The 26,457-nt window shown below is 37.5% G+C and overlaps 1 protein-coding gene across 1 annotated transcript in view; it reads right to left on the bottom strand.

Moving 5' to 3' along the window:
• Nucleotides 1-5,567: 5,567 nt before the first annotated feature.
• LOC310641695 (NACHT, LRR and PYD domains-containing protein 1b allele 5-like) overlaps nt 5,568-26,457 on the bottom strand; it is a gene marked incomplete at its 5' end in the record, with an annotated part of 34,796 nt that continues 13,906 nt past the window's right edge. The window contains 12 exons of the mRNA XM_083364934.1: nt 5,568-7,030; nt 8,654-8,926; nt 16,519-16,596; nt 18,488-18,541; nt 20,513-20,651; nt 20,896-21,027; nt 22,089-22,339; nt 22,428-22,645; nt 23,612-23,661; nt 23,756-23,799; nt 23,901-23,933; nt 24,140-24,187. Of these exons, the coding sequence (XP_083221060.1) occupies nt 7,011-7,030; nt 8,654-8,926; nt 16,519-16,596; nt 18,488-18,541; nt 20,513-20,651; nt 20,896-21,027; nt 22,089-22,339; nt 22,428-22,645; nt 23,612-23,661; nt 23,756-23,799; nt 23,901-23,933; nt 24,140-24,187 (1,340 nt within the window). The 3' untranslated portion in view covers nt 5,568-7,010. The remainder of the gene's footprint in view (nt 7,031-8,653; nt 8,927-16,518; nt 16,597-18,487; nt 18,542-20,512; nt 20,652-20,895; nt 21,028-22,088; nt 22,340-22,427; nt 22,646-23,611; nt 23,662-23,755; nt 23,800-23,900; nt 23,934-24,139; nt 24,188-26,457) is intronic.

The following is a 26,457-nucleotide window of genomic DNA, read 5'->3' as shown; positions in this document are numbered from 1 at the left end:
AGTTAGTTTTGTCCTTTGTCTCTCTTTACACCATTTTCATAGTTCCTGAAATTTTGCAGGCCAGCTTTGGCTACCCTAACAACAGTTCACTTAAACATTCTTGGCCATGCAGGAAAAGCAAAAAAAAAAAATGGGCATCATGGACACTCGTCAGATTTTAAAAGGAGGTAAGCAGAAATAGGGTTATTCTCCATCTGTTTTACCTGGGCATTTGTTTTTCTGTTTGTTTGGTTTTTTACATCTTTTCTATTTCAACATGGTTTACAAAAGCAGTATCATTTAGCCCTGAAACCACATAGCTGGTCTTCAGTTTCTTGCCTAAGCCATTTTTCTCTGAACATCAGCAGAGAAGTCACTCACAAAATAAGACCTGACAATCTGTAAGTTTGTGGAGGCTGGAGCAGAAAAGTAGCTGAGAACCTGCTGCTTGGATCTGATTGGATCTCCATTGCATTTAAACTGCATTTAAACTGCCCAGAGCTTGCTGGGAAGTGCTACAATCTGTAAGTTTGTGGAGGCTGGAGCAGAAAAGTAGCAGCCAGCGCACTGCTAATAATAAAAAACAGCAGTGGTACATTCAGACCAAGTGCACCTGAGATTCCTTATATCTAAGAATGTCTGGCTTAGTTCAGTGCAACACTTGTTTTGCAGCTGTCTTTCGCAGTACCTTTTCAAACTTGGAAACGGTCCTATCTGTAAACAAATCACTAGTCTACAAGGACAGATTATTTATCTCGGGTCTGTAATCTGTGCTCTTCAGGCAGAAATTAGGTGTCCAGTTCGGCCCTTCTATTGAGCCTCCGCGCTATCAGCCCCCTCTACCACAAAGATCCTGCAGAAGGGCAATATGGACAACCGTGGAATCTGGCAGGGTAAGAGCTGTGAACCATAAACACAAACCTTTCGCTGTGTCTCTACACAACAGATACAGTGCCCTTGCTGACCTTAATAGGGACATTAAGGAGACAAGTAAAGGTATTTGTGATGATCTCAAATAAACAGGGGATCGTAGTCTGAGATGAACAACTTGTTTTCAACAGGGAGAAGTGCGAATCAGGTATTACATATCAGTCATGCGAGAACAGAAAGGCATCCAAAAAGAGAAGCCACCTTCTGGTTGGTGATTCAATTATAAGGGATGTAAATTTAGGAAAGGACACAGAGGTTTTGAAAGAGGTCAGGTGTCTTCCAGGTGCTACTGCCAGTAGGGACAAGAAACGTATTTCTAAAATAATCAAGAATGCCAGCAAGGACTGTGATGTGGAGGCTATTGTACATCTTGGCAGTAACGATCTGTCCCAAAAAGATGTACTCTCTGTGCAGAATGATTTCCAGAGCTTGGGGCAGGAACTTAGCAAAATAGGCTGTAGGCTTACTTTTTCAGAGGTTTTACGAGTGTATAAGGAGCAAAATGGAAAAGACCAGCATATAGCACAATTCAATATGTGGTTAAAGGAGTGGTGTAAAGGGGAAGGCTTTGGATATATTAGTCACGATGTCAGTAGCTGGTCCAATGAAAAAATGTACAAAAGAGATGGTTTGCATCCATCAATGAAAGGGACTGAGTTTCTTGGCTATAAATTCACAGATTATCTGGAGGAATATTTAAACTAAACAGCAGGGACAGAACATCCCTGTCCCCGGCAATCTAAAAATTATAGGGCTATCAGTGCATGTAACATAGATGTGTGTGTGGACAACAATATCAACCTTGCTGTCAAGCAAAATCAAGCTTTTAATAGCAAGTGCCACACACAGTGCACTAACCAAATAGGTGGTAAGACAATAGGGGAACTTAGACACCACACAGGTTTTGGAGAAAGTAAACACAGGGTCAGTCATAAAGGACTCAAATGTCTATACACCAATGCACAGAGTATGAACAGCAAACAGGGTGAACTAGAAATTCAGGTAAATGAGGGCAGATATGATATTGTTGCCAATACGGAAACATGGTGGGATAAAACCCACAAATGGAACACAAAGCTAGAGGGATTTAAATTATTTAAAAGAAACAGACCAAATAAAAGAGGTGGAGTTGCTCTCTATATAAGAAATAACTACATCTCTACAGAAATAGAGCACAACAATGATGAATACTGTCTTGAATGCTTTTGGGTCAATATAAAAGGGGGGGAAATGACATTGCCATAGGTGTATACTATAGGCCAGCCAACCAAACAGAGAAAAAAGATGAACTTTTTGCTAGTCAGCTAACTAAGGTATATAGGAAGCACTTCACAATAGTAATGGGGGACATTAATTGCCCTGGCATCAACTGGGAGACAAACTCTGCACTAAGTGGAAGATCAAACAGATTCCTGACAAACCTAGCAGAAAAGTTCGTCTCCCAAAAAGTAGAGAAGGGAACTAGGGGATTAGCCATTTTGGATATAATTCTCACTAACAGAGATGAAATGATAGAAGGTGTTGAAGCCACAGGAACCTTAGGAGGAAGTGATCATGCAATATTGGAATTCAACATTATGGAAGCAAAAGCAATAGAACACAAACTAGAGTCTTGGACTTTAAGAGAGCTAATTTCAATAAACTTAGAGAGGGCTTGGGAAGGATTCCATGGATGAGAATCCTCAAGGGGAAAACAACTCAAGAAGCTTGGGAAATTTTGAAAAGTGAGATAATAAAAGCCCAGTCTAGCACAATACCAACAAAGAGGAAAAATAACAGCTCTCAAAAGAAACCAACACAGCTGCATAAAGAACTCTCTGATAAATTAAAAGACAAAAAGGACAAGTATAGAAAGAGGAAAGAGGGGCACATAACATAAGTCAGAATATCAGCAAATAGTCCAAGCCTGCAAAGATGAAGTGAGAAAAGCTAAGGCTCAAAATGAACTAAGGATTGCGGCCAAAGTCAAAAATAACCAAAAAAAGCTTCTTTCAACATGTAAAAAACAAGAAAAAAGTGAAGGAAATGACTGGTCCATTAGTGGGTGAAAGTGGCAAGAAGGTGACAACCAACAGGGAGAAAGCAGAACTATTTAACTCATTTTTTGCATCTGTCTTTACACAAATGGAAAAAACAGACCAACCTATCAAAAATAGTGACATAAAAAACAGAATAGAAACACAAGTTAAGATAGGCAAGAAAATGGTAAGTGAGCAGCCTAGACGAGTTCAAATCACCAGGATCAGATGGATTACACTCAAAGGTTCTTAAAGAACTGGCAGATGTGATCTCGGAACCACTGAACTATATTCTTCAAAGATCCTGGAGCACTGAGGAACTACCAGAGGACTGGGAAAGAGTTGATGTAGTTCCCATATTCAAAAAAGGAAAAAAATGGATCCAGGAAATTATAGACCTATCAGCCTGACCTCAATACCTGGGAAGATTCTGGAAAAGAATGCCAGACAAATCTTATTGCATTCTTTGATCAAGTGACAAAATTAGTGGATCTGAGGAATGCTGTGGATATAATTTACTTGGACTTCAGTAAGGCATTTGATAAAGTAGATCACAACCTACTACTTGATAAGATAGAAAAATGTGGGTTAGACAGCATCACCACCAGATCAATTCATAGCTGGCTGACTGGCCGTACTCAGCATGTGGTCCTCAATGAAACCGCATCTACACGGAGGGAAGTGTGTAGTGGTGTGCCCCAGCGCTCTGTTCTGGGCCCAGTGCTCTTCAACATCTTCATCAACAATTTGAACGAGGGAATAGATGGGGAACTCATCAAATTTGCAGATGACACCAAGCTGGCAGGAATAGCTAACACACTAGAAGACAGGCTTAAGATACAGGAGGATCTGGACAGACTTGAACACTGGGCGCTATCTGACAAAATGAAATTCAATGGTGAAAAAAGCAAGGTTCTACATTTAGGCAAGAAAAACCAAATCTATAGGTATAGTATAGGGGGTACCTTGCTCAATAGTAGTAACTGTGAGAGGGATCTCAGAGTCCTAGTGGACAATCACTTAAATATGAGCCAGCAGTGTGCTGCAGCTGCCAAAAAAGCCAACACAGTGCTAGGTTGCATTAACAGAGGGATAGAATCAAGATCACGTGAAGTACTAATACCACTTTACAATGCCTTGGTAAGGCCACACCTGGAATACTGCATCCAGTTTTGGTCACCACGATGTAAAAAAGATGTTGAGACTCTAGAAAGAGTACAGAGAAGAGCAACAAAGATGATTAGGGGACTGGAGGCTAAAACATATAAGGGATGGTTGCTGGAATTCGTTATGTCTAGTTTAATGAAGAGAAGGATGAGGGGGGACATTTTATTTATTTATTTATTTTATTACATTTATATACCGCCCTTTCCCTGAGGACTCAGGGCGGTTTACAGGGAATTAAAAATCAAACATACAAAAGTTAAAAACCAAGTTAAAAAATATTAAATTCACCCTGTACTCTTAAAAACCCCAGTTAAAAATTTTCTCCTCAGCCTGGGCCCGGGAGCTCAAAGAGCCAGGTCTTCAGGCCCCGGCGGAATGATCGGAGGTTGGGGGCAGTCCTCAGCTCCACCGGCAGCTGGTTCCAGAGGGCAGGCGCTCCCACTGAGAAGGCCCTATCCCTGGGTGTCACCCGCCGGCAATCTCTTACCGGCGGAACCCTGAGCAGACCCTCCCTGTGGGAGCGCACTGGGCGAAGGGCGTTTGATGCCAGCAGCAGGTGTTCCCTCAAATGATAGCAGTGTTACAATATCTCAGGGCTTGCCACAAAGAAGAGGGAATCAAGCTATTTTCCAAAGCGCCTGAAGACAGGAGAAGAAGCAATGGATGGAAACTAATCAAGGAGAGAAGCAACCTAGAACTAAGGAGAATCTTCCTGACAGAACAATTAACCAGTGGAACAACCTGCCTCTAGAATTGGTGAATGCTCCAACATTGGAAGTTTTTAAGAAGAGACTGGAAAGCCATTTGTCTGAAATGGTATAGGTTTCCTGCCTGAGCAAGGGGTTGGACTAGATGACCTCCAAGCTCCCTTACAACTTATTATTATTGCTGTTGTTGTTGAATCTGTGGATTTAAAAAGATTGATTTTGTGTTAGTTCAGACTTCACCTACACCTTGTTTTTTAGTTCCTTAGACAAAGTGATTTCCTTTTAGCCTAGGGTTAATTATTTGTCTTCTTGAAAATGGGGCTAATTTCAATTTGGCTAGGTTTAGCATGGCACTCTAATGCCACTCTAATGGCAGAAAGTGAAGAAGAACTAAAGAGCCTCTTGTTGCGGGTGAAGAAGGAGAGTGCAAAAATTGGGTTGAAACTTAACATTAAGAAAACCAAGATCATGGCATCTGGCCCTCTCAATTCCTGGCAAATAGATGGGGAAGAAATGGAGGTAGTGACAGATTTTATTTTCCTGGGCTCCAAGATCACTGCAGATGGGGACTGCAGCCAAGAAATTAAAAGACGCTTGCTCCTGGGAAGGAAAGCAATGACAAATCTAGACAGCACACTAAAAAGCAGAGACATCACCCTGCCAACAAAAGTGCGTATAGTCAAGGCTATGGTCTTCCCAGTTGCAATGTATGGCAGTGAAAGTTGGACCATAAGAAAGGCTGAGCGCCAAAGAATTGAAGCCTTTGAACTATGGTGCTGGAGAAGACTCCTGCGAGTCCCTTGGACTGCAAGGCAATCAAACTGGTCAGTCCTAGAGGAGATCAACCCTGACTGCTCTTTAAAAGGCCAGATCCTGAAGTTGAAACTCAAATATTTTGGCCACCTAATGAGAAGGAAGGACTCACTGGAGAAGAGCCTAATGCTGGGAAAGACTGAGGGCAATAGAAGAAGGGGACGACAGAGAATGAGGTGGCTAGAAGGAGTCACTGAGGCAGTAGGCGTGAGCTTAAATTGACTCCAGAAGATGGTAGAGGACAGGAAGGCCTGGAAGAACATTGTACATGGTGTTGTGATGGGTCGGACACGAGTTTGCAGCTAACAACAACAAGCATGGCACTCACTCTGTTGAAGAGTGCATAAGGTACTCACAAAATTACAAAATGAGGAACAAGCTAACATTTTCAGGAGAAATAATGGCTAAGTATTTCCTGTATTTTGACAATTGGATTTCATAAGTGCTTCTCCCCTCCCACTAAAACCAAACTGCTATTTAAAACAGGAATTATTTATGCAAATTGGTATCACTCTATATACAAATCCTCTGAAGATCAGCATTTTTTCACAGAAAGTTTGAACTGCTTTAATATACTTTTGAAGAAAAAAGCAGGGGATTTCTAAATATTTTGCCAGCCCTCTAAATAACAACTATGGAACAAAGTCCATGAGTGATTTAAATACCACAAAAAAAGTAAAATGCATCCAACGTCCCTTCAGTTGCATCTTGCAGAAGAATGTTAAGACAACCATAATATCTTCCAAGAAACAAATATTGCATTATTAGTTGTCTTACTGAGGAATCCCTAATAAACTTTTGAGGAACTCTTAAGTTTTATTACATTAACTGAAACCAAACATGTCGCAAGGCACCAAAAATTTCATTTCTAAGCATGATAGCCAGAAAATAATCCAAAAGCTACAGTAGAGAGAGAATTTAGAATGAGAACATTTGATGAATGTTCTGTAATGAACGCTTCTATTTTGGGGCATGCACAGTTAGAAAGTGCCTTTGCAACACTATGCCAGATTGACGATTTTCATATGTGGGTAGAAAAGAAAGGCAGAAAGTGAAGGTCCCACCTAATCCAAACAAATGAACAAAAAAAAAACCTGAAAACATTTTGGAAAAGCACCAGTTCGCCTAGGTGTGATGGAGTTGTTGATTGTGCAAATGTCTCTGGGAACCTGTGAGTAAAATGTAGCGGGAAATGCCTTTACAGAAGTTCACGATTCCCCTCATTTTGCTTCCTTCCCAAACCATACTAAATCCTGAGTTTCAACAATTGGTCCATCATTTTCTTTTGTTAATTTTAAAGTGTTGCTAAGTTCGCAACAAAATTCCTTTTAGGCAACTGGAAAATTTGCAAAAGAATATTCCCAATATTTCTGTTTGAAGTTGTTTCCATATTAACTCACACTTGCGGCAAAAAACCTGGAAAAAAAATAAAGCAGTAAAATTAGGCAGTACTTGGAATTTAGGTAAATACAGCTGTGTACATGTCAAAAGATTCCCATGTGAGGTCTGCTACTTTGAAATCTCTGTTGAAATGTGTAGAGGCCTACTACAGGTAGTCCTCATTTAGCGACTGCTTTGTTTAGCAACCATTTGCAGTTGCAGCAATTTGACAACCAATCCCTGTATTTTCTCCTTTACGGTTCAATAAAGCAAAAGAACGCTCAAGCAAGCTCATTTCACTTAACAAATACTTCACTTAACTATCAAATTGATAATCCCAATTGTAATCGCTAAGAAAGATTACATATAAATACAGAATGAGTTGAATTTATTGGGACATAGTACTCAACATTTTCAGAATGGGGAAATCTGTTCTACAGCAACATCCCAGTTACTCATTATAAAAGATGTAGCAAGTTATAAACATCAATACCAAATGGAACAGAAGAGGCTTTTATGATACTGGAGTTAAGCAAGAAAGGTGGCAAATTGGTTTGTCTGATTTTAACATGGAAGTGATCCTAGTTGGGATCAACTGCTATGAGTTCTACATGGGGCTTCTTCTGAAAGACATTCAGAAGCTTCTAATAATTTTGAATAAGGTACCAGGCTATATTTCTACCCCAACCATATAATCAGACCCTTTATTAGCTTCCTATTTGCTTTCAGTGAAATTCAAAGTGCTGGCTTTGATCTATAAAATCCTACACAGCTTGACACCAGGACTACCTCCTCCAGCTGGAATTGGGCTTTGCATCCGAAGAGAAACTGCTTTTGGTCCTGCACTATCAAATGGGGAGGAGGAATGAGGCATACCACTATTTTTTCATGGGGGCTGAATCTATGTTAGGAACTTCCTGGTTAATAGTAGACTCTCCCCAAAATAGTTGCTTTTTGGACGATTGTTCTGTAGGTCTACAGTAACTGAAATGGTGCTGATGTATGGATGGGTTTCTTTATTTTATATTGGAGCATTTGTAGGATTTTTTTTACTTCATTAATATTTTTGTTCTAAATATCCAAAAATAATATGTTTGCAGAGGGAACAAATCAAATAAATGAATTAACAAAGTCTTAAAGGGACGCGGTGGCTCAGGGGGTTAGGACGCTGAGCTTGTCGATCAGAAGATCAGCAGTTTGGCGGGTCGAATCCCGAGTGCCGCATAGCAGAGTGAGCGCCTGTTACTCGTCCCAGCTTCTGCCAACCTACCAGTTCAAAAGCACGTAAAAAATGCAAGTAGAAAAATAGGGACCACTACGGTGGGGAAGGTAACAGCGTTCCGTGCGCCTTTGGCGTCTAGTCATGCCGGCCACATGACCACGGAGACGTCCTTGGACAAGCGCTGGCTCTTCGGCTTTGAAACGGAGATGAGCACTGGTCCCTAGAGTTGGAAACGACTAGCACGCATGTGCGGGGGAAACTTTACCTTTTTTACCTAAAGGTGAATAAGTTCTTCATATCAACAAGGAGAAATTGGGCACTAATATGACAATATATTCGATCAAATTTCTTATGCTGGGTCCTGATTCTGTATTTATAAAAAATAACAAAACAAAAAAAACCTCACAAATTTTTGATTACATAGGATGCAAGGATACCTTTCAGGATTTCTAGCACCTCGTGGGATGCCTGACCATCAAGACATTTATATAAATTATGGGCTGTTCCATTATTCTGTTCAGAATCTCTCCACTTCCGCAGCATCATACATTTATACATATTAACATCTTCTTCCTTTGCCTCAATCTGTTCGATATCTTGCAAGGTCAACTTCAGGCATCCAATACCAATGACTTTCCAGTCTTTACCCATTTTCATTGCAAGAATCATCAGCTCATGATCTGTTAACACGTGATTATTGTTTGTTCCACCTAAATGCATAAAAGCAGAAGTTGGTTATAGGTAGTGATTGCTTTTACTTTGTATATATTAAAGAACCCTGCAGCATGAGGTAAAAATGGCACTGTGATTTGTATGGAAGATTGGATGACATACAAATACCTATGGGGTCCTTCCCATGTACCCTGAAGTAGAAGCAGCTAATAGCTAGTTAGCTATGTTCCATGCTGCATCAAAATTGACGATGACATCTTCATTGGAAATCTTGCTGAGCTCTGATGTTCTCTTTCAACTAGCATATTATTTCCAATGCAGAAATATTATTGTAATAGAGAAGGAATAAAAGATAAAACTGAAGGGCAAAACATGTCATGGAACAAGCCCAGGACTTTAAAATCTCCATCAGAGCAGCAGGGTACCTAACAACTGATCCACAGCAGCCCACCAGAGCTTCAGTAACTAAACCAAATAATGAGGTCAGATAAATTTGAGTTTTGAGACAGCATAGAATAAACACAAAGGGTCTGAATATGATGGAAATTTTATTCACTCCCCTATCACAATTTTAAAAAACAAAACATTGACAAAGGCAGGCCAAATGAGGGAAATACCACTTGGATCTTTATCAAATTATATATAAATGTCACTAGAGATCCTCTATGCACTAATGCCATATACAAGTGGCTGTAAGGTTTAATGCTACTTGCTTGCTTTGTTCATATTGCTATTTTTCCTAAAGCCAATTCAAATATGAGTTATGAAAATAACTTTTCTAAATTTGGGAAGTGCAAAACCTTACATCAGTGCCCTAGGGTTAGGTTTCTCCTGCCCAAGTTTGTGTTTGACTTGGAAACTGCTAAATATTGACCACAGGTTACAGTGAAAAGATCCCTGAATTGATTAAACTATGTCAATTTGAAAAGCCCCTGGCAATGACCTGATTCACACAGATATTCTTAAAGCAGACATATGAATGGTAGCCTATTTACCACTTTTTACTGCCACAGATCATGCTATAGTCATAACCAAAGATTGGAATTTAACCATCATTATTCCTATTAAGGGGAAGGAGATCTAATCAAGCTGTTAAGGAAATTTTCAGAAACAGATTCTGTTAATAATCTATTGCTGATATCTCAAGATTAAATTCAGTAATGTAACACTTTATTAGATGAGCAATCAAGCATCAAACAAAACAGTCAGATTTTGATTCTACCCCACTGAGTAAAAAAGGAAAGTCAATTTCCAAGACAGCTCAGTAAGTTGCTTTGGCAGATTTCAAATCAGCAATTGATTTGTTGTTAAGATATGGGTGAATCTTACTGAGTGAAATTAGTATTGTCAGACAGCTCCTTTTGTTAATTTATCATTTGTGTGGTGATACCCATTCCAGTATTAGAGACAAACTGTCACATAGGATCCATAATAAAAAAAATGCATTGAGCAAGGTTACTTGTTAGTTCCATGATTATTTAACATCTATGCAAATTATTTAATTATATATCTTGCCTTTTCACAGCAGCATTATCACCCTGTAAGGTTGCCTGGCAAAGGACCCTCTTTTTTGCTTTATGAAAATGTTGTTTGTTTTCACAGATATAAGTCAGATTAGGAGTCTGGCTGAACATAAACTGCACTAAAACAAAGATTGTGAAGTATGTCACATGACTGATTAAATACAGATGGCATATTAATAGACAGGCAAGGGACAAGTAGAATGTTATAAACATTGGAATAACTTTTTGTCACCCAAGATTGTAGAGTGAGCAATTGCCATATGCAGCTAATAATGTACAAGACGCTACCTCTGCCACTCTGAGATTTCATCACAGAGCCAGCATTTACTTAGTATTATAACTTTAATGCCCAGGTTTTACTTTACTTTTGCTGTTATCAAGTGCAAAGAATCAGCACCACCCATTAAGTTGAAGCACAGAAAATTTATTCAAGCCTATATGCAAGACTCTAATCCAGGGCTTTTCAACCAGTGGTACGGGTACCACCTGTGGTACATTGGCGCCTGGCAGGTGGTACGCAACCATCCTAGAAAAGTGGTAGCTGGGGAGGGGAATGAGCTGAACCAGTGGCAGCACCGCACAAGCCTGAGTGAGAGACGGCTGGAGCTGCAGGGCTGTCAGGGCTCAGCGGAAGCACCAGGATCAGCGCCAGGATCCAGCTGGAGTTCAGCGCTGATCCCGGCACTTCTGCTGAGCCCAGAAGAAGCGCTGATCAGCTGGAATGTTGCAGCATCTCCAGTGTCCCAGGGTCATGTGAAGTGACCAAAACCTGCTGCAACCACCCAGCAGACGGGGAGAATTAAAAACCAAACACCCCCCGCATCCCACCCCTGCTGCCAATCCTCAACAGAAATGCTCATAACAATGAAACTCTCGGACAGGAGGAAGAGCACCTCCAGGCGAGCAGGCAGGTGTCTTGCTCGGCTGTGGCTTGGGGGGGGCACTTTTTTCAGTGCCACTGTAACTTTGAACAGTCACTAAGTGAACTGTTGTAAGTCGAGGACTATCTGTACTTCATCACTTTTTTCCTTTTGGGGGGGTCATCAAGTTTTTGACACCTTGCTAGGCGACTGGTGGTACTCGGATACTGCCATATCCTAAAAGTGGTACAATGGGTGAAAAGGTTGAAAAGCCCTGCTCTTATCCAGGGCTGTCAAACTCGATTGTGTCACATGATGTATCGCAATGTTTTTTGCCTTTGTGGAGCCGGGGTGGGCGTGGCCTGCACATGAAGCATCTGGCCCGCGGGCCGCTAGTTTGACACCTCTGTTCTAATCAATTCAACTTCAACACTAACTTGTCCCCAGATAAGGATGACCATCTTGCTCAAAACACAATCAATACCTTTAGAAGGACACTACACTCATGTAGTTCCTTTTCTAATCACATTCAGAAATTACTTATTAACTCATTTTCAGTATTAGAAACCACTGGATCAACAAATCTGAAAATACCAGGTGAGTTTCTTCAATTCCTAATGAAAGAAAAATTTAACTACAAGCTTAGGAACTTTAAAAATGAAATAAACAGCAAAAAGACTTTGATTTTAGAAAGTTATAAATGGGATTAAGGATCCAGATAAATTTGAAACACTAGTTTAGAATTACTTTTAAGAATCCTATTTGTGGGAAAGTTGACATGTTTTAAATATAAAAGAGATAAACCATTTCAAAAGATGGGCACTAGAGGGAACCAAAGGCTTTAACTTAAAGCAGAAGCATCTCTAAAACTGACTAAACAGTTACAGAATGATGCAAAATATTATAACATTGAAAATGCTGAAGGATAATTTTGAAAAATGGAATCAGAAGTTATAATAAAATGTTAATAGCAGTGTTTGCTTTTATGGATAGACTTCTATGGATAAAGGTTGAGAGGTATGCTGGAGGTATATCACTAGAAAGTATAAAAGAAGGATCTCACAAGCCAGACAGATCTCAATGAAGGAGCCAGACTAAGAGTATCCAGAAACCCACTAATCATGATGAAAGAACAACAACAACAAAAAAGAATCCCATACCAGCTTGGTGATCCTATGGGGTAACAAGGACCACGCAGTTACTGTCCCTGGGCAAAAAGTGCTGAAAAGTGAGTTACAGAGTTAGAAAAAGACCTGGTGACTTCTCTGCAAAAAAAAAAATTGCCAAGAAAATTCTACGGAAAGGATCTGAAATGATGCCCAATGATAGGACAAAAGGAATACCAGTTGCTGAGGCAGCCAGTGGCAGAAACAAATGTTTGTGTTGTATTAAGACAGGGTAAAATAGATATTGCCAAATGTGAGATGATCAGATTGTAAATTAATCTTCTTGGTGTCCGTTAGCTACACTAGTTGGACAACGGCTTTTCCCAGTCTTGAGGACTTCACTGTCTATTATTCAGGACATGATACTAGGAAAACAAATTGAATAGCATTTTTTTGTAAGCAAGTAATTTGTTAGAGCAGGGGAAAACGTCTATCAACTATCAGTGACAAAATTATGACCATCAGAATTTGTGCCAAGACCCTCAAAATCACAATTGCCCAAGTCTATGCCCCAATGACTGCTTCAACAGAGCTTGAAATAGAGGGCTTTTATGCCATGGTCCATGAAACAAGTGCCCTGAGAAAAACATAGTTCACATCCTGGGTGACTTTAATGCAAAAGTTGGCAAACAAGTTGAAACAGGCAGTGCCTCCAAAGAAGTTTGATCTCCCCAAAATCCCTACTACATATGCAATAGAAGTGAAAAACAGGTTTGAACTACTGAACTCTGCCGAGAAGACACCTCATGAACTGTGGGAGGAAACTCAATCAACTATTATTGGAATTGCAGAAAAACACGTACCACACAAGAAACCAGAGAAAAAGTGAAAGTGGCTCTCAGATGAAACCATAAAATAGCTGAGGAAAGAAAAGCAGCCAAGGCAAGCAGGCAAATGGAAAAAGAAAGAAGATTGAATACAGTTTTCCAGAGGGCAGCAAAAAAAGGATAATGAAGTTTACTGGAATGAGCGATGTAAACAGCTTGAAGCAGACCACGTGAAGAGGAATGCATTTATGCAAGTCAAAAAGATCCAAGCACCTTTTATTGCTCGTAAAGGCATCACTAAAAAGAAGCAAAGGAAAGAACTGTCCAACCAACAAGGCATCAAGAAGGGAATGTGAAAATATACAGAAGAGATGAACGTAGGTAGCAGAGACCCGGTGTAAGGCTGACAAGGAAAGAAAATCATAAAAAGAACTCACCACCCTTGAGGAAAAGATATGGGTGAAGAACCATCTGCCGAACAACAAGCTTCAAAGTGCTGACACTACAGTATCTCTGCAGAATTACTGAGACCTGTACCACCCAGAGTCATTAGACACCTGTGCCAGACAATCTGGGAAACCAGCGCATGACCAAGGATTGAAAAACAGGGTTCATTCCACTGCCAAAAAAAGTATGACTCTAATTATCGCACAATTGCTGTCATCCTTCACAACAGCAAGGTTCTACTTAAAAATATACAACAATGCCTAGACCAACCATCAAAAGGGAATTACCAGATGTCTAAACCGGCTTCCAAAGTGGTTGTGGCACCCACAACTATATTGCAAATCTGTGCTGGATCATGGAAATATCTTGTGTACATCAAAGGTTCATTTACGTGTGCTTTATCGACTGCAAGAAAGCTTTTGATTATGTTGATCATGAGAAGCTATGGAGAGCCCTACAAGACCTGGGGGTACAAGCACGTTTGATCAAGTTGGTGCAATCACTGTACACAAATCAGAAAGTCATTGAGCGAATACCATATGGAGACCCTGATTAGTTTAAGATAGAGAAAGGAATGGGACAAGGTTGCATTCTCTCCCCTTTCTTATTCAACCTGCATGCTGAAATGATCATGAGGAAGCTAGCTCTTGAAGAATCAAAAATTGGGGTAATGATTGGTGGAAGAAATATCAACAATCTTCAATATGCTGATAATACAACTCTTGTCTCAGAAACCAAAGAAAGCCTGGAACATTTAATCAAGAAAATCAAAGAAGAAAGTGAGAATTTTTATCTCTTTCTGAACTTCTAAAGACCGAGCTCTTGACTACTGCGAAGAAGGGAAACATCAAAATAGAAATTGAAGGTGAAGTGATAGAATATGTGGAAAAATTCACTTTTCTAGGACCGCAGAGAAGAAAGAGCACAGAAATAAGATGTCAATTGCAAGTCGATTGCAGTGTGTCGTAGAGCAATGATGAACCTGAGCCAAAGATGGAAAAGCAAGGATATCAGCCTGGCAACCAAATGTAATTAGTTCACTTTGTTGTGTTCCCTAAGCTACCTACGGTTGTGAAAGTTGGACCTTAAAAGAAAATCGATTTGTTTGAGCTATGGTGCTGGAGAAAGCTCCCACGTATTCCTTGGATTAAGGTGATTAACAAGCAAGTATTGGAGCACATAACACCAGACACGTCACTAGAAGGCAAAATCACAAAACTGCTTCTCACTCATTTTGGCCATGTCATGCAGGGAATTCACTGGAGAACGCAACTATGTTTGGATATGTTAGTAGTAAAAGGAAATCAGGCTATCAAAGAACATGGTGGCTGGACCATATCAAAGCTGACACCAAACAGAGCATAGAAGAGCTCAAAGGAAGATGTGGGGAGATCTGGCCCATAGAATCACCGAGAATTGGAGTCAAATGAATAGATAACATCATCATGGCTAGACTATGTACAAAAGATGCTTTAGAATAAATGGCAGAAGAGCAACAAGTTTTATTTGTGAGAGACAACAGTGAAAATAATCAGGCCACAACAATGAATATAAATGACAGACTACAAAGAGTTATGGAATGTAGTAAGGAGCCCACATATAGGGGGGTGGGGGGGTATTCCAGGGGAGTAAGAGGCAACTCAGACCAGGTGTTATGTTTGAGAGAAAAAAGGTAAAGACAGCTTTTCCCTGATAATTCACAGAGTATATTTTAGAGTCCTCAGTCTGGCAAGATTTTGTCTATAGGTGTGAAACAATAAAGAACTCAACTTGGAAGAATCATCACATCTAATTCTTGGTTTGCGGCCAGAGAACAAGAATGACATGGAAAGATGTTTCAGTGGACATACAAAATAAATTGGCTTAAAAAAATCAAAAGGGAATCATAAATAATAAACCAAGAGAGTGACCAGATATTTATTTATGTTATATTTACAGATATGAATATACCAAAGATTAAGATTGTTATAAATAAAAGGAAGGACTATAAAATTGGCTTATTTGATCAAGTTTAACATAAATATTGGTATTTCTCACAATCCTTAATGGACTTTTACTGACATAAGGACTGAAATGATGATGCTTTATGGATTTGTTTATAGATAGAGATGGGGCATGGGATAAAGAGATTATTGGTTGTACATTAGGAGGAGAAAAATTACTAAAATTGTTTATACTTGTTATGATGAGGGTTGAAACTCAATTCTTTATGTACCTTTTTTCTTCACAATATTCTTTGTTTTCTATTTTTTCCTTTGCACTTTTTATCCTTTCTACTCTTTTTTCTCTTTTTAGTTTTTATATTAGTTTTTACTATTGCATTATAATATTTAATAACATTATTTTAAAAAAACATCTAAGTAATAGGTGCTATTAATTTTTTTCTTTTTTTATATTTGGCTTTTATAAGCCATCTGGAGTCACCGAGAGTGAGTAGGGCAGCCATATAAATTTTCTTAAATAAAGGAGAAAGAATGGACACATATATGCACAAGCAAACGTTGCTTGTAACATGGAAGACAGTAAAAAGAACTTCTATGGGCATTGCTGGTAAAGGAGCATATATAATTATCAAAGAGAAGGGAAATATAACTAATATCATCTTAATTAGAATTTCATATACTAATGAAAGCTGTCTCTGCTATAATTCATTTAAAAGCATCAAAGTAACAGAAATCAAAGATCTCCCTCTTGTGGACATTTACAAATACATTACTATTACATAAAAACAAGGATTAAAATTGATCACATATACATTCAATCGTTACATTTCCATAGTTCAGATTGTTAATCCTATTTAAAATGCATCATTTCACAATATGGAAAAACGAAAAGCCACTTAAAAAAAAAGTACACGAAATATTTACCTGAAATGTCTACCATTTTTTGTCGCTTACAGCAAAGTTCACCTTTAAGTTTGGTGGTAGCTTTTCGTTTTCCAACACCTAAAGCATGTTAGGCAAAAAAACAACAACAACAGGGAATCAAAGTGTACAGCCTTTCATGCTTTCTAAACATATGTACCATCCCAAGACCCTTAAGTGAAACTGTCCTTTGTTCTCAATCCCACACATACCCCATCACAAACTAACTTCAAAGTAATTTTCCAAAGCAGCTATTTCAAGCGATGAGAACTGCAACTAAAGTGACTGATAATCAGCCAATATCTGAAGAAATGTAAGTGCTGCCTATTCAGAGGGAACACTACCACAGCTAGGGATGTGAAACCAGTGGTGCCCTGAATGATGCTAGGCTTCAACCAGCATCAGTCCACTTAACATGTTGGCATAAAAACAAATGCCCTGAAATTTAAATTTAAATTCTCTGAAATTAAAGCAGAGGTCCTAGGTGCAGAGGTTAGGATGGTATTAATGCACACAACCCCTGACACTGTAACACTTGAATGTATCTGGCTATAGACATAGAGAGATTTAAAAGTATAGAAATATTGGGCTTCAGGTGAAGATATTTTGGGTGCAATGGTCTATTTGTAGTGGGTTGTTTCCACTACATAATAGGTATGTCAACCTTACAGTTGATGGGTATTGTACGTATAAAGCCTCTGCCTTGAATTTGGTTGGGACAATTCTATGAAAAAAAGATATGCCTTTGTAAAAAATTGGTGTTGGGTTATATTTTAGCCCCAAACATGCTTTTCTGACCAATTTTAACTGGTGATCACCATCTTTTCCCCTAAACATCGTTTGTCTGCCTCCTACACCTTTCATAAAACATTAATAAAACATTAAGGACACCATAGCTGGATTATATATTTTTTCTTAAGATAGAACACAAGGTTAACAAAAGCATTATTATAATGCTGAGTTGTGCTTCAGCAATAATGTTTATAAGGGATGCGGTGGCTCAGTGGGTTAGGACGCTGAGCTTGTCGATCACAAGGTCGGCAGTTTGGCGGGTCGAATCCCGAGGGCCGCATAACAGAGCGCCTGTTACTCGTCCCAGCTTCTGCCAACCTAGCAGTTCGAAAGCACGTAAAAAATGCAAGTAGAAAAAAAGGGACCACTACGGTGGGAAGGTAACAGCGTTCTGTGCTCCTTTGGCTTCTAGTCATGCCAGCCACATGACCACAGAGATGTCCTCGGACAAACGCTGCCTCTTCGGCTTTGAAACGGAGATGAGCACCGGCCCCTAGAGTTGGAAATAACTAGCACACATGTGCGGGGGAACCTTTACCTAATAATGTGTTCTGTTCCAGCCTACAACCGGCCCTGCAGAAATGTCAGGGACAACCCCTTTGTTATATTCAATAGGCTGGAATTAAGCCAACCAAATTTATTTGCAAAAACTAAACAAAACAGTTCAAAACAGAGTAAAACAAATACAGACCGAGACTATATCAGAAGCTCTGCAAACGGTTGCCTTCAGCAACCAGCACCTCCCACACATTTCCCTTTTAAACAACAGTCTCAGGGCATGGCTTCTTTGCCTCCTCCCGAGGTGCCTCATTGCTTTTCTTTGTTCACTTCTGCTTGTCTGCCTCCTGCTTCGAGCGTCCTTGAACAAAGCCAGCTGTGGATCGTCTTCGTCTAAACTTTCAGGTTCACACAGCTGGGTCTGAGGAGGAACAAGACGGGAGGGGCCTGGCTGAGAGCTCTGCGATGCATCTGCAACCAAAGGCTCTCCAAACCCCTCCTCCTCCTCCTCCTCAGAATTGTCCGATTCAGCTGCCGAAACCACAGGCTGACACTGAATCACAACATAATGTTTATAGTTGCAAAGACACATGAATGCTCCCATCTGAGAAGTAATAGAAAAGTGAATGTAAAGATATGGTATACAAAACCAATTTTAAGCAGATCTGTTCCAAACACTTACAGTTAAAAGATTTTTCCTGCTCATTATCATTCTGGTTATGTAGAGTCCAATCGGCTATTCAATACAAAAAAAAAGCATGTGGTAAAGTAATTTGCAATACTGATTAAAGAATGACATAATTAAAGAATGATATAAATAATGCAGGTCAAATAGGCATTTACTGTACAAATGTTTATTTTATAGCTTTTAAAAATATATGACCTACATCTTCAAAGAATTTCATAAAGCAGAAACTAATCAAGCAAATATACATAAAAGTTGAGTTTCCTACTACTCAAAAACACCTAGTTAAAACAGAAACATCTATTTATTGAGGGTCAACTGCCCTGTATCTGATAGAAAAGGAAAAGGACAAAATACATAATGTTTCTTATGTCCTAAGAATACATGAAATTTTACTTCAACCATTGCAGAAAAGAAGAAAGTCAAGGTAACTTTGCTACAGTACCTACAATGTCAAGGATGCAAGAAACCTTTGGGAAATGCAATGAACCTGAGCAAAGGAAAAAGGAGGGCCCATTTTTCATTTTGCAGTAAGTTTTTAGATCACAAAAGAAATCAATTTCCTTGAATTGTAAAGCATATGAAGAGAACTGGAAAAGAAACAGAAGGAACTATTTTCTGTACCAAAAAAACCTGCTTGATTTTTTTCTTTGCTCCTCCTCCAATAAAACTCAGGCAAACTAGTGTTTGTGTCTTTCATTACTCTGATTTTTCTGCACATTCCAGAACTCAGTGAAGAAGGAAGGAAGGGATCAGTATCAGCCAAAAATAAAGAAAGTTTTAAAAATTAAATTACAATTTCTAGACTTGCTTTTGTAATTGTCCCAATGGAGAGCTTCTATCACCTCACATGGGAAGCTTTTTCAAATGCTTGAAATGAAGTGTACATAGTCACTTTTCAAAAAAAAAAAAGTGATCCTTCTGGGGATGCAGATTTCTGGTTCACAATCAGCTAAATTGTCCGAAACTCATCGTTAGTAAAGATTTTCCTGCAAATGTAAATGTCGCTACTACTGCTGAGGGGAAATAAGATATTATTTCTTAATCTTTATATGGTGGGGACGAGAATGTATGAAACCTTCCATGACATTTCCCTTCCTTAATTTTGCCCAGGAGCAATCAGGAAAGATCAGAATCTTGTTTCATTGTTTCCCAAGGATTACATCTCAGCTGTAAGAAATCTGGAATTACAGTACATCAGATAAATAAAAACGAAGCACACAGGCCAAATATTCATGATATCAAATAAAATCATTGCATCTGACTCCAGTCAGCATTTCCTATATAATAAATAAGAAAACACCATTTTTTCATGGAGCTTGAATTTGCTATTAATTTATTAATTCTAAAAATGTATACAGTATGCCATTCAAAGATTTGAATAAACAGAAATATTTTAAGACAACTCCTAAACTGAAAAAACGAGTGGGCCAGCCTCAAATCTATCTGCAAGTTGCTCCACTACAATTAAGACAGAATTAACTGTTAAGATTACAGCCAGTCATTCCAAAATAGTGAAGGTCTAAGACCATATGATAGACTGTAAAAGTTAAAGTTCTTTGTGTTGTGTTAAGTACTTTGTGTCCAGTCATTCCAAAATAGTGGAGGCCCCGAGTCCTTCGGGAGAGGGGCGGTATATAAATCCAAATAATAAATAAGACCATATGATAGACTGTAAAAGTTAAAGTGCTTTGTGTTGTGTTAAGTACTTTGTGTCCTAGCCAGTAAAGACAGAATTTATTTAAATGAACTTTCCATAGATTAGTAGTTACATAAAATCCCCAAACTAATTTTTCGTATGAGAAATTTAAAAATATTTATGTTTATTCTGTAGATTTTTTTATAGGAGCTTTAGAATTAGAAGCTGATTTTAGTTAGAAAAATAAATCAAACCCAAAGTAACTTAAAGTGCACAAATTCTCACTGTAGGCAAATTTATTAATTGCAATTCATTATTAAATGTTTAATTAAAATGTCTAGATCCATGCAGCATACACTGGATTGTGCTCAATATATGCTTACATTCTCTGAGCTTTGCCTTCCACACAACTTCCTCAGACTCCAAATCCACCAAAGATAACATAAGTTCCATTGGCTGTTCTAAATATACCTCAAAGAAAGGCTTCTCTGCCAGGGTGGAGTCATCTCCAAACTGAATTTCCTAGAAAAGGGATATTGAAATATAAAAAAGTCTGCTTGCTGTGACAAAATACTTTTCTTCTTTAAAGTATTCTTCTTTATGAATGAATGAAGCATTTTGCTGTACATGTCATTATGGTAGCAAAGGCTAGATCTCACTTAAAATAACAACTGCCCTAAAATTGGAAGTGCAAATGGTGACATTTTCATGTTTCACAAACTCTACATATGTTGACAAACCAATTATCAAAGAAGAAGAAACATACCTCAGGGGTTATGTCAGCTTCTGGATCACTAGTTAATCTGTATTTCTTTCCATTTTGCAGTAATTTATGACAAGGAGGTTTCTCAATTTTAATGAATTTATTAAGAGATCGTCTTACAGTTTTGGATATATCCTAAAAATTAAGCCAAACCTCTTTAAAATTGTCCACATAAAATTGTAATATTAATAATAGACATATTAGATATACATTTTATCAACCTATTTCAATCTAAAAAGGGGCTAATTATCTGCTCAGTATTTTAAATTCATTCATTATATTATATCCTCATTTTGTGTTCATTTGTTTTATTATAAAGAGATTGCACTTTCCCAGTTGTGAGCATGTATGTAGGAACCCTAGAAATGTTATGCAGAACTGGTTATATTGAGGATATTTATTCTAGAAATGTTATCTTCAGAGATATATAAGAGCCAATGTGGTCTCATGGTTAAGGTAACAGGCTAGAAACCATGAGACTTTGACTTCTAGTCAAGCCCTAGCTATGAAAGCCAGCTGGATGACTTTGAGCCAATAACTCTCTTTCAGCCCTTTTTCACCTCACAGAGCTGTTGTGGGGAGAAGAGGAAGGTGTGTTTGATATGTTTGCTGCCTTGAGTTATTTATAAAATTAATAAAGGAGGGATAGAAATAAATAGATATAAACATAGCAATTAATTTGTCTGCCTAGCCTTTGTTGAGCAATTTTTTTACTACTTTATTTTATTTTACGTTAGAGACCAAACCTTTAAAAGTACATTCAAAGCAAATTAAAAGCATATGGAGTTGAATAATATATATATATATATATATATATATATATATATATATATATATATATATATATACACACACACACACACACACACACACATTCGTAGATTTTCAAGACCTACACACACACACACACACACACACACACACACAAATTCAAACAGTAAAATGATAAAATAATGATAAGCAGCAAAGCATAAAATTTCATTGGAAATGGCATTTCTGTCTCCTAAATGTCACTCAGGTGATCCACATTGAGATGAGTTTCAACCCACTGAATTGCAATGGCAAGGGAGTCAAACCGAGTCACTTTCTTAGAACTTTTTATTAAGTACCCACTAGAAAGAATTTTATAGTCACAGCTTTTAACAAGGATGAAGAGTTTATTTTCCAATATTTGTTTTTTTAAAAGTTGATCTTACCTTTATAAATGAATTGTTATTTGTAGCTATATACACACGGAATTTCAAGGAAGGATGATTGTTGATAACTTTATATAAAATGACTACCCCATGATAATAAACTGGATCATATCTCTCAATTACTGGTCCAACTGGAGACAGTGAGCTCACGTGCCATTTGACATGTGTGGTTGAATGATCAATGGAGCCTTCAAATTCTGGACCGTTCTTTTTGAAATGGAATACTTTGAAGGCCTTCTCAGACAAATGATCTGCACACAAATTCCAAAATGTTAGAACTTTCTAAAGAATGTGCCACAATACATAAATATATGAGATAATATTTACAATGAATCTTACCATTCAGGCAGAGGGTGTGTGGAAACTGAATGGAAGTAAGAACAGAAGAAGTACATTTGATATCAAATATAGGGCCCACAACAATCCACGGATCTTTAACATAAGCAGCATATTTGGTCCAAGACAAAACTGAATATTCAATGGTGACAGCTCTGGTTACTTCAAAAATTAACCCTGTCGCTGTACATTCAAAAGTTCCTTCACCATCCAACTTCAAGCTAAACAAATGACATACAAAAGATAACTGTCAGTCTATAATATCATCAAATGATAGTTAACATTTTTTTATCTTTCTAAATAAATATGGAATATTGGTGCTTAGCGTAATTCTTCCGCCTATGAGCAGTAAGATACTTTTAAAATGTTTTAAAGTTGTTGTCCTGCAAACCATTCCTTAACAATACAAAAAGATGAAAATCACAAATGTTATATTTGTTATATACCCTTAGTAAACAGATCATTAGCTATTAATATAATTAGAAGTATTAATATCATATATTAATATCACATGATATAGCCTAGCTCAGTAATGAAAAGGCTATTTTTATATCCCGGAGTACACTAATTTTATTGATTTTTATAATAAATATATATATAATTAGCATGCATAATATAATTAGTAGAATTAGTGTACATGATAGTACTAGGCTCTTACACTATGTTTCTTACACTTCACATAATGATAATAAATGTATTTTAATGTGCTTTTAATAAGTAACAGTAAGCTAAAATTCATAATTTCCATCTTCTATGAAGTGGACTTCCTTTTCATAATTCCAGAATAAACAATACTCTGAACTATATGAAGTCATAGACAGACAGACATATATATATATATATAGATTTATAGATATGTAACTTATATATAGATATATCCTAAAACTCCTAAAACAGTATGCTAGAAGAATAAGGTATATATAGCAATTTTATATGAATGTTCTTGATTTTATAATTATCAACCAATAACTTTCCTTCATTTTTTTCCTATTCCATCAAAATACTTGAGCAATTAAGTGAATATGTAGAATTAGCAGCAGATCCTCCCAGATCCTTTACTAATTGATAGCATGCATATATAAATTTGGACCTGCACAATTATATACGGTACATGTAAACATAAAAAAGAAAACAATTCCAGTAATGTTTCCAACAACAACAATAACAATATAACAACAATAAATTACCAAAACTGTCCTTTTAGAAATCTTCTGGGAGTGACTTGTTCATGTTGCTTCTTTATATTTAAAAGGAAAAAAAATAAATTATTGAAATATCAGTGGTACCTTTATGAAATAAGATTTAAGGCAACTTGAAATTTTCAAACCTACTTTTTGGATTATGCAATGTTTACAGCATTGCTGGATGTTAACTTCTAAAATGAAACAATAGAACAAAATTATATTTTTAAAAACATAAAACTTTTTAACATTGCAACATATACAATGTTCTAAGGATCAATACCAGATTCACCACCATTCTGTAACTCTTTTTCTTCTGGTTTTTCAGCTGTAAAGCAAACAAAAAAATGAATCATAAACTGAACCAGATAGGAATTTTAAAATTGCTATCAAAACACTTGAACGATCCGTGTTGTTTTAGATCTCCCATCCCTGTTTAATTAATTAATTAATTAATTAATTAACTTTAATTCATTGCCTGTGCTCCATTTTCCAGAACTCTGGACAATATTGCAAAATATACAGTGTTTGTACCTGATTCGCTACAATATAGCTGTAACTCTTTCTCTTCTAGTTCCTCAACTGTAAAAAAAATAATAAAGTGAATCATAAACTGAATGAGTTAGGATTTTTTAAATCGTTATCAAAATGTAACCTGTAAATAATTCCTGTAATTTGAGGTCATATCAAATTAACACCCTGCACCCTGTTGCATTGTATTTTAATTAACTGCCTGTGCTTTATTTTCCAGAATTCTGGCAATCTCAATATTTTCATATTGTTTTAGGGCAACAGAAAATACTTCTCACATGATATAATCAAGCTACACAACTTGCTATGCTATCATATGAGAGTAATCACATTAAACCAGCTACAGAAATGAACATGGTGCTGGAAAATTATTTGTAAGAATGTTATATCATGGAATGGATAAAATGGATGGAGTTTATTTAGGATAAGTATAGGGTTGAGAAGGGGTTTTTTTCTTCTTTTTCCTTTTTTTTTGTCTTTAATATATATTTAATACTATTAAGGTTTGTTCCATTCTATATAAGCTAGAGAGTGTCCTTTTCTTATTCTAGTTTTTTTTATACATATATTTAATATTGTTAAGGTTTGTTTTATCCTATATAAGCTAGAGAGTGATGGATTTTAGAATTTATAGTTGTTAGTATATGGTTGCTTAGGTTTGCTTTTTATATATATATATATATATATATACCTTGTATTCAGCTCTGGGAAGTAGGGGGGGGAGGGGGGAGGGAGGGGGGGAGGAGGGAGGGGGGAGGAGGGGAGGTAGGGGGGAGGAGGGAGGGGGAAGGGGTTTTTTTAAAAAATAAAATAAAATAAAATAAAAAGACAGCTTACATATTTGCTTAGTTAGGTTGAGGGTTCACTGAAGATTCTGTGGGACTTAGTCTGAGTAGGCTGAGTAGGAGCCTTGGTGGAGCAGTGGGCTAATGCCTCCTTAAGTAACACCAGCTGCCTGCAATTAGTGCAGGTTCGCGTCCCACCAGGCTCAAGGTTGACTCAGCCTTCCATCCTTCCGAGGTAGGTAAAATGAGGACCCAGATTGTTGGGGGCAATTAAGCTGACTTTGTAATAATGTTGCTTGGGGTGTGTGTGAAAGCCCTAACAAGCAGGCATATACATAGAATGAAGGCTACTGCTAAGCTTGTAAGCCGCCCTGAGTCTTCGGAGAAGGGCGGGATATAAATGGAATTAAAATAAAATAAATAAAATAAATGGGATTGGGCCCTTAACACTGCAGCTTCCCTCCCAAAAAAAAAAAAAGAAAAGAAATGAACATGGTGCTAGATTTCCACAGCTATTAGCGATGACAGCTTGTTAAATGTTCCTTACTCATCAGCCAATGCCTGCTATCCTGGATAAACCACTAGTGCAAAGTTACTATTAAGGAACTCACTTGTAAGCTTGCTGGAAGCAAAAGACTGACTGCTAAAAAAAACAGAATATTGAACTGGGAAGATAATTAACCTGACCTAACAGAGATTTTATGTTCCTATACATTCAGTTTTCTATAGCTTTTGGACATTCCAGTCCAAATTAAGAATTTTAATCCAAATGTAACTTGTTATGAGAGATAAGGTTGGCATTCACCACTGACCATTCTAGTTAATTCACCTTAAATTCCTCAAAACTCTTTTTCGAAAATGACACATATCATATACTCAGTATCATTTCATTATTATCAGGTTTTCACCATGAAACTACCAGAAAAAAATAATCAAATTAGGTTTTTAGATATCTAACATATTCATACGAATTATAAAGTACTACTGAAGGAAATGCAAATTAAAGAGAAATGGAAAAATGCAAAACAATGGAGCAGCAGGCATCTAAGAAGTCTATTGAACATTGATCAATAGTGGAGAAAAATAGAAAAGAATGTTTACATAAACAAGATAAATAAATACAGCAAGATATGCAGTCCTTGACTTATGACCACAATTGACCCCAAAGTTTCCATTGCTAAGCAAAATAGATGTTAAGTGAGTTGTGCTCCATTTTACGACCTTTTTCACCACAGTTATTAAGCGAATCATTACAATTGTTAATTGAATCATACAGTTGTCAAACAAATCTGGCTTCCCCCATTGACTTTGGTTGTCAGAAGGCAGTTGGGAAGGTTACAAATGGCGATTACATACCTCCGGATCACTGCAACTGTCATAAATACATGCCAGCTGCCAAGCACCCAAATTTTGATCACATGACCATGGGGATGCCGCAAAAGTTACAAGTGTTAAAACCAGTCGTAAGTCATTTTTTCCCATTGTCGTTGAAAATTTGAATGGTCACTAAAATGAATGGTTGTAAGTTGAGAACTA

The sequence above is a fragment of the Vipera ursinii genome (assembly GCF_947247035.1).
Source record: "Vipera ursinii genome assembly, chromosome: 5".
NCBI lineage: Eukaryota > Metazoa > Chordata > Lepidosauria > Squamata > Viperidae > Vipera > Vipera ursinii.
Note: the sequence above shows the minus strand (reverse complement) of the source record. Positions and strands in the feature narration are given on the sequence as shown.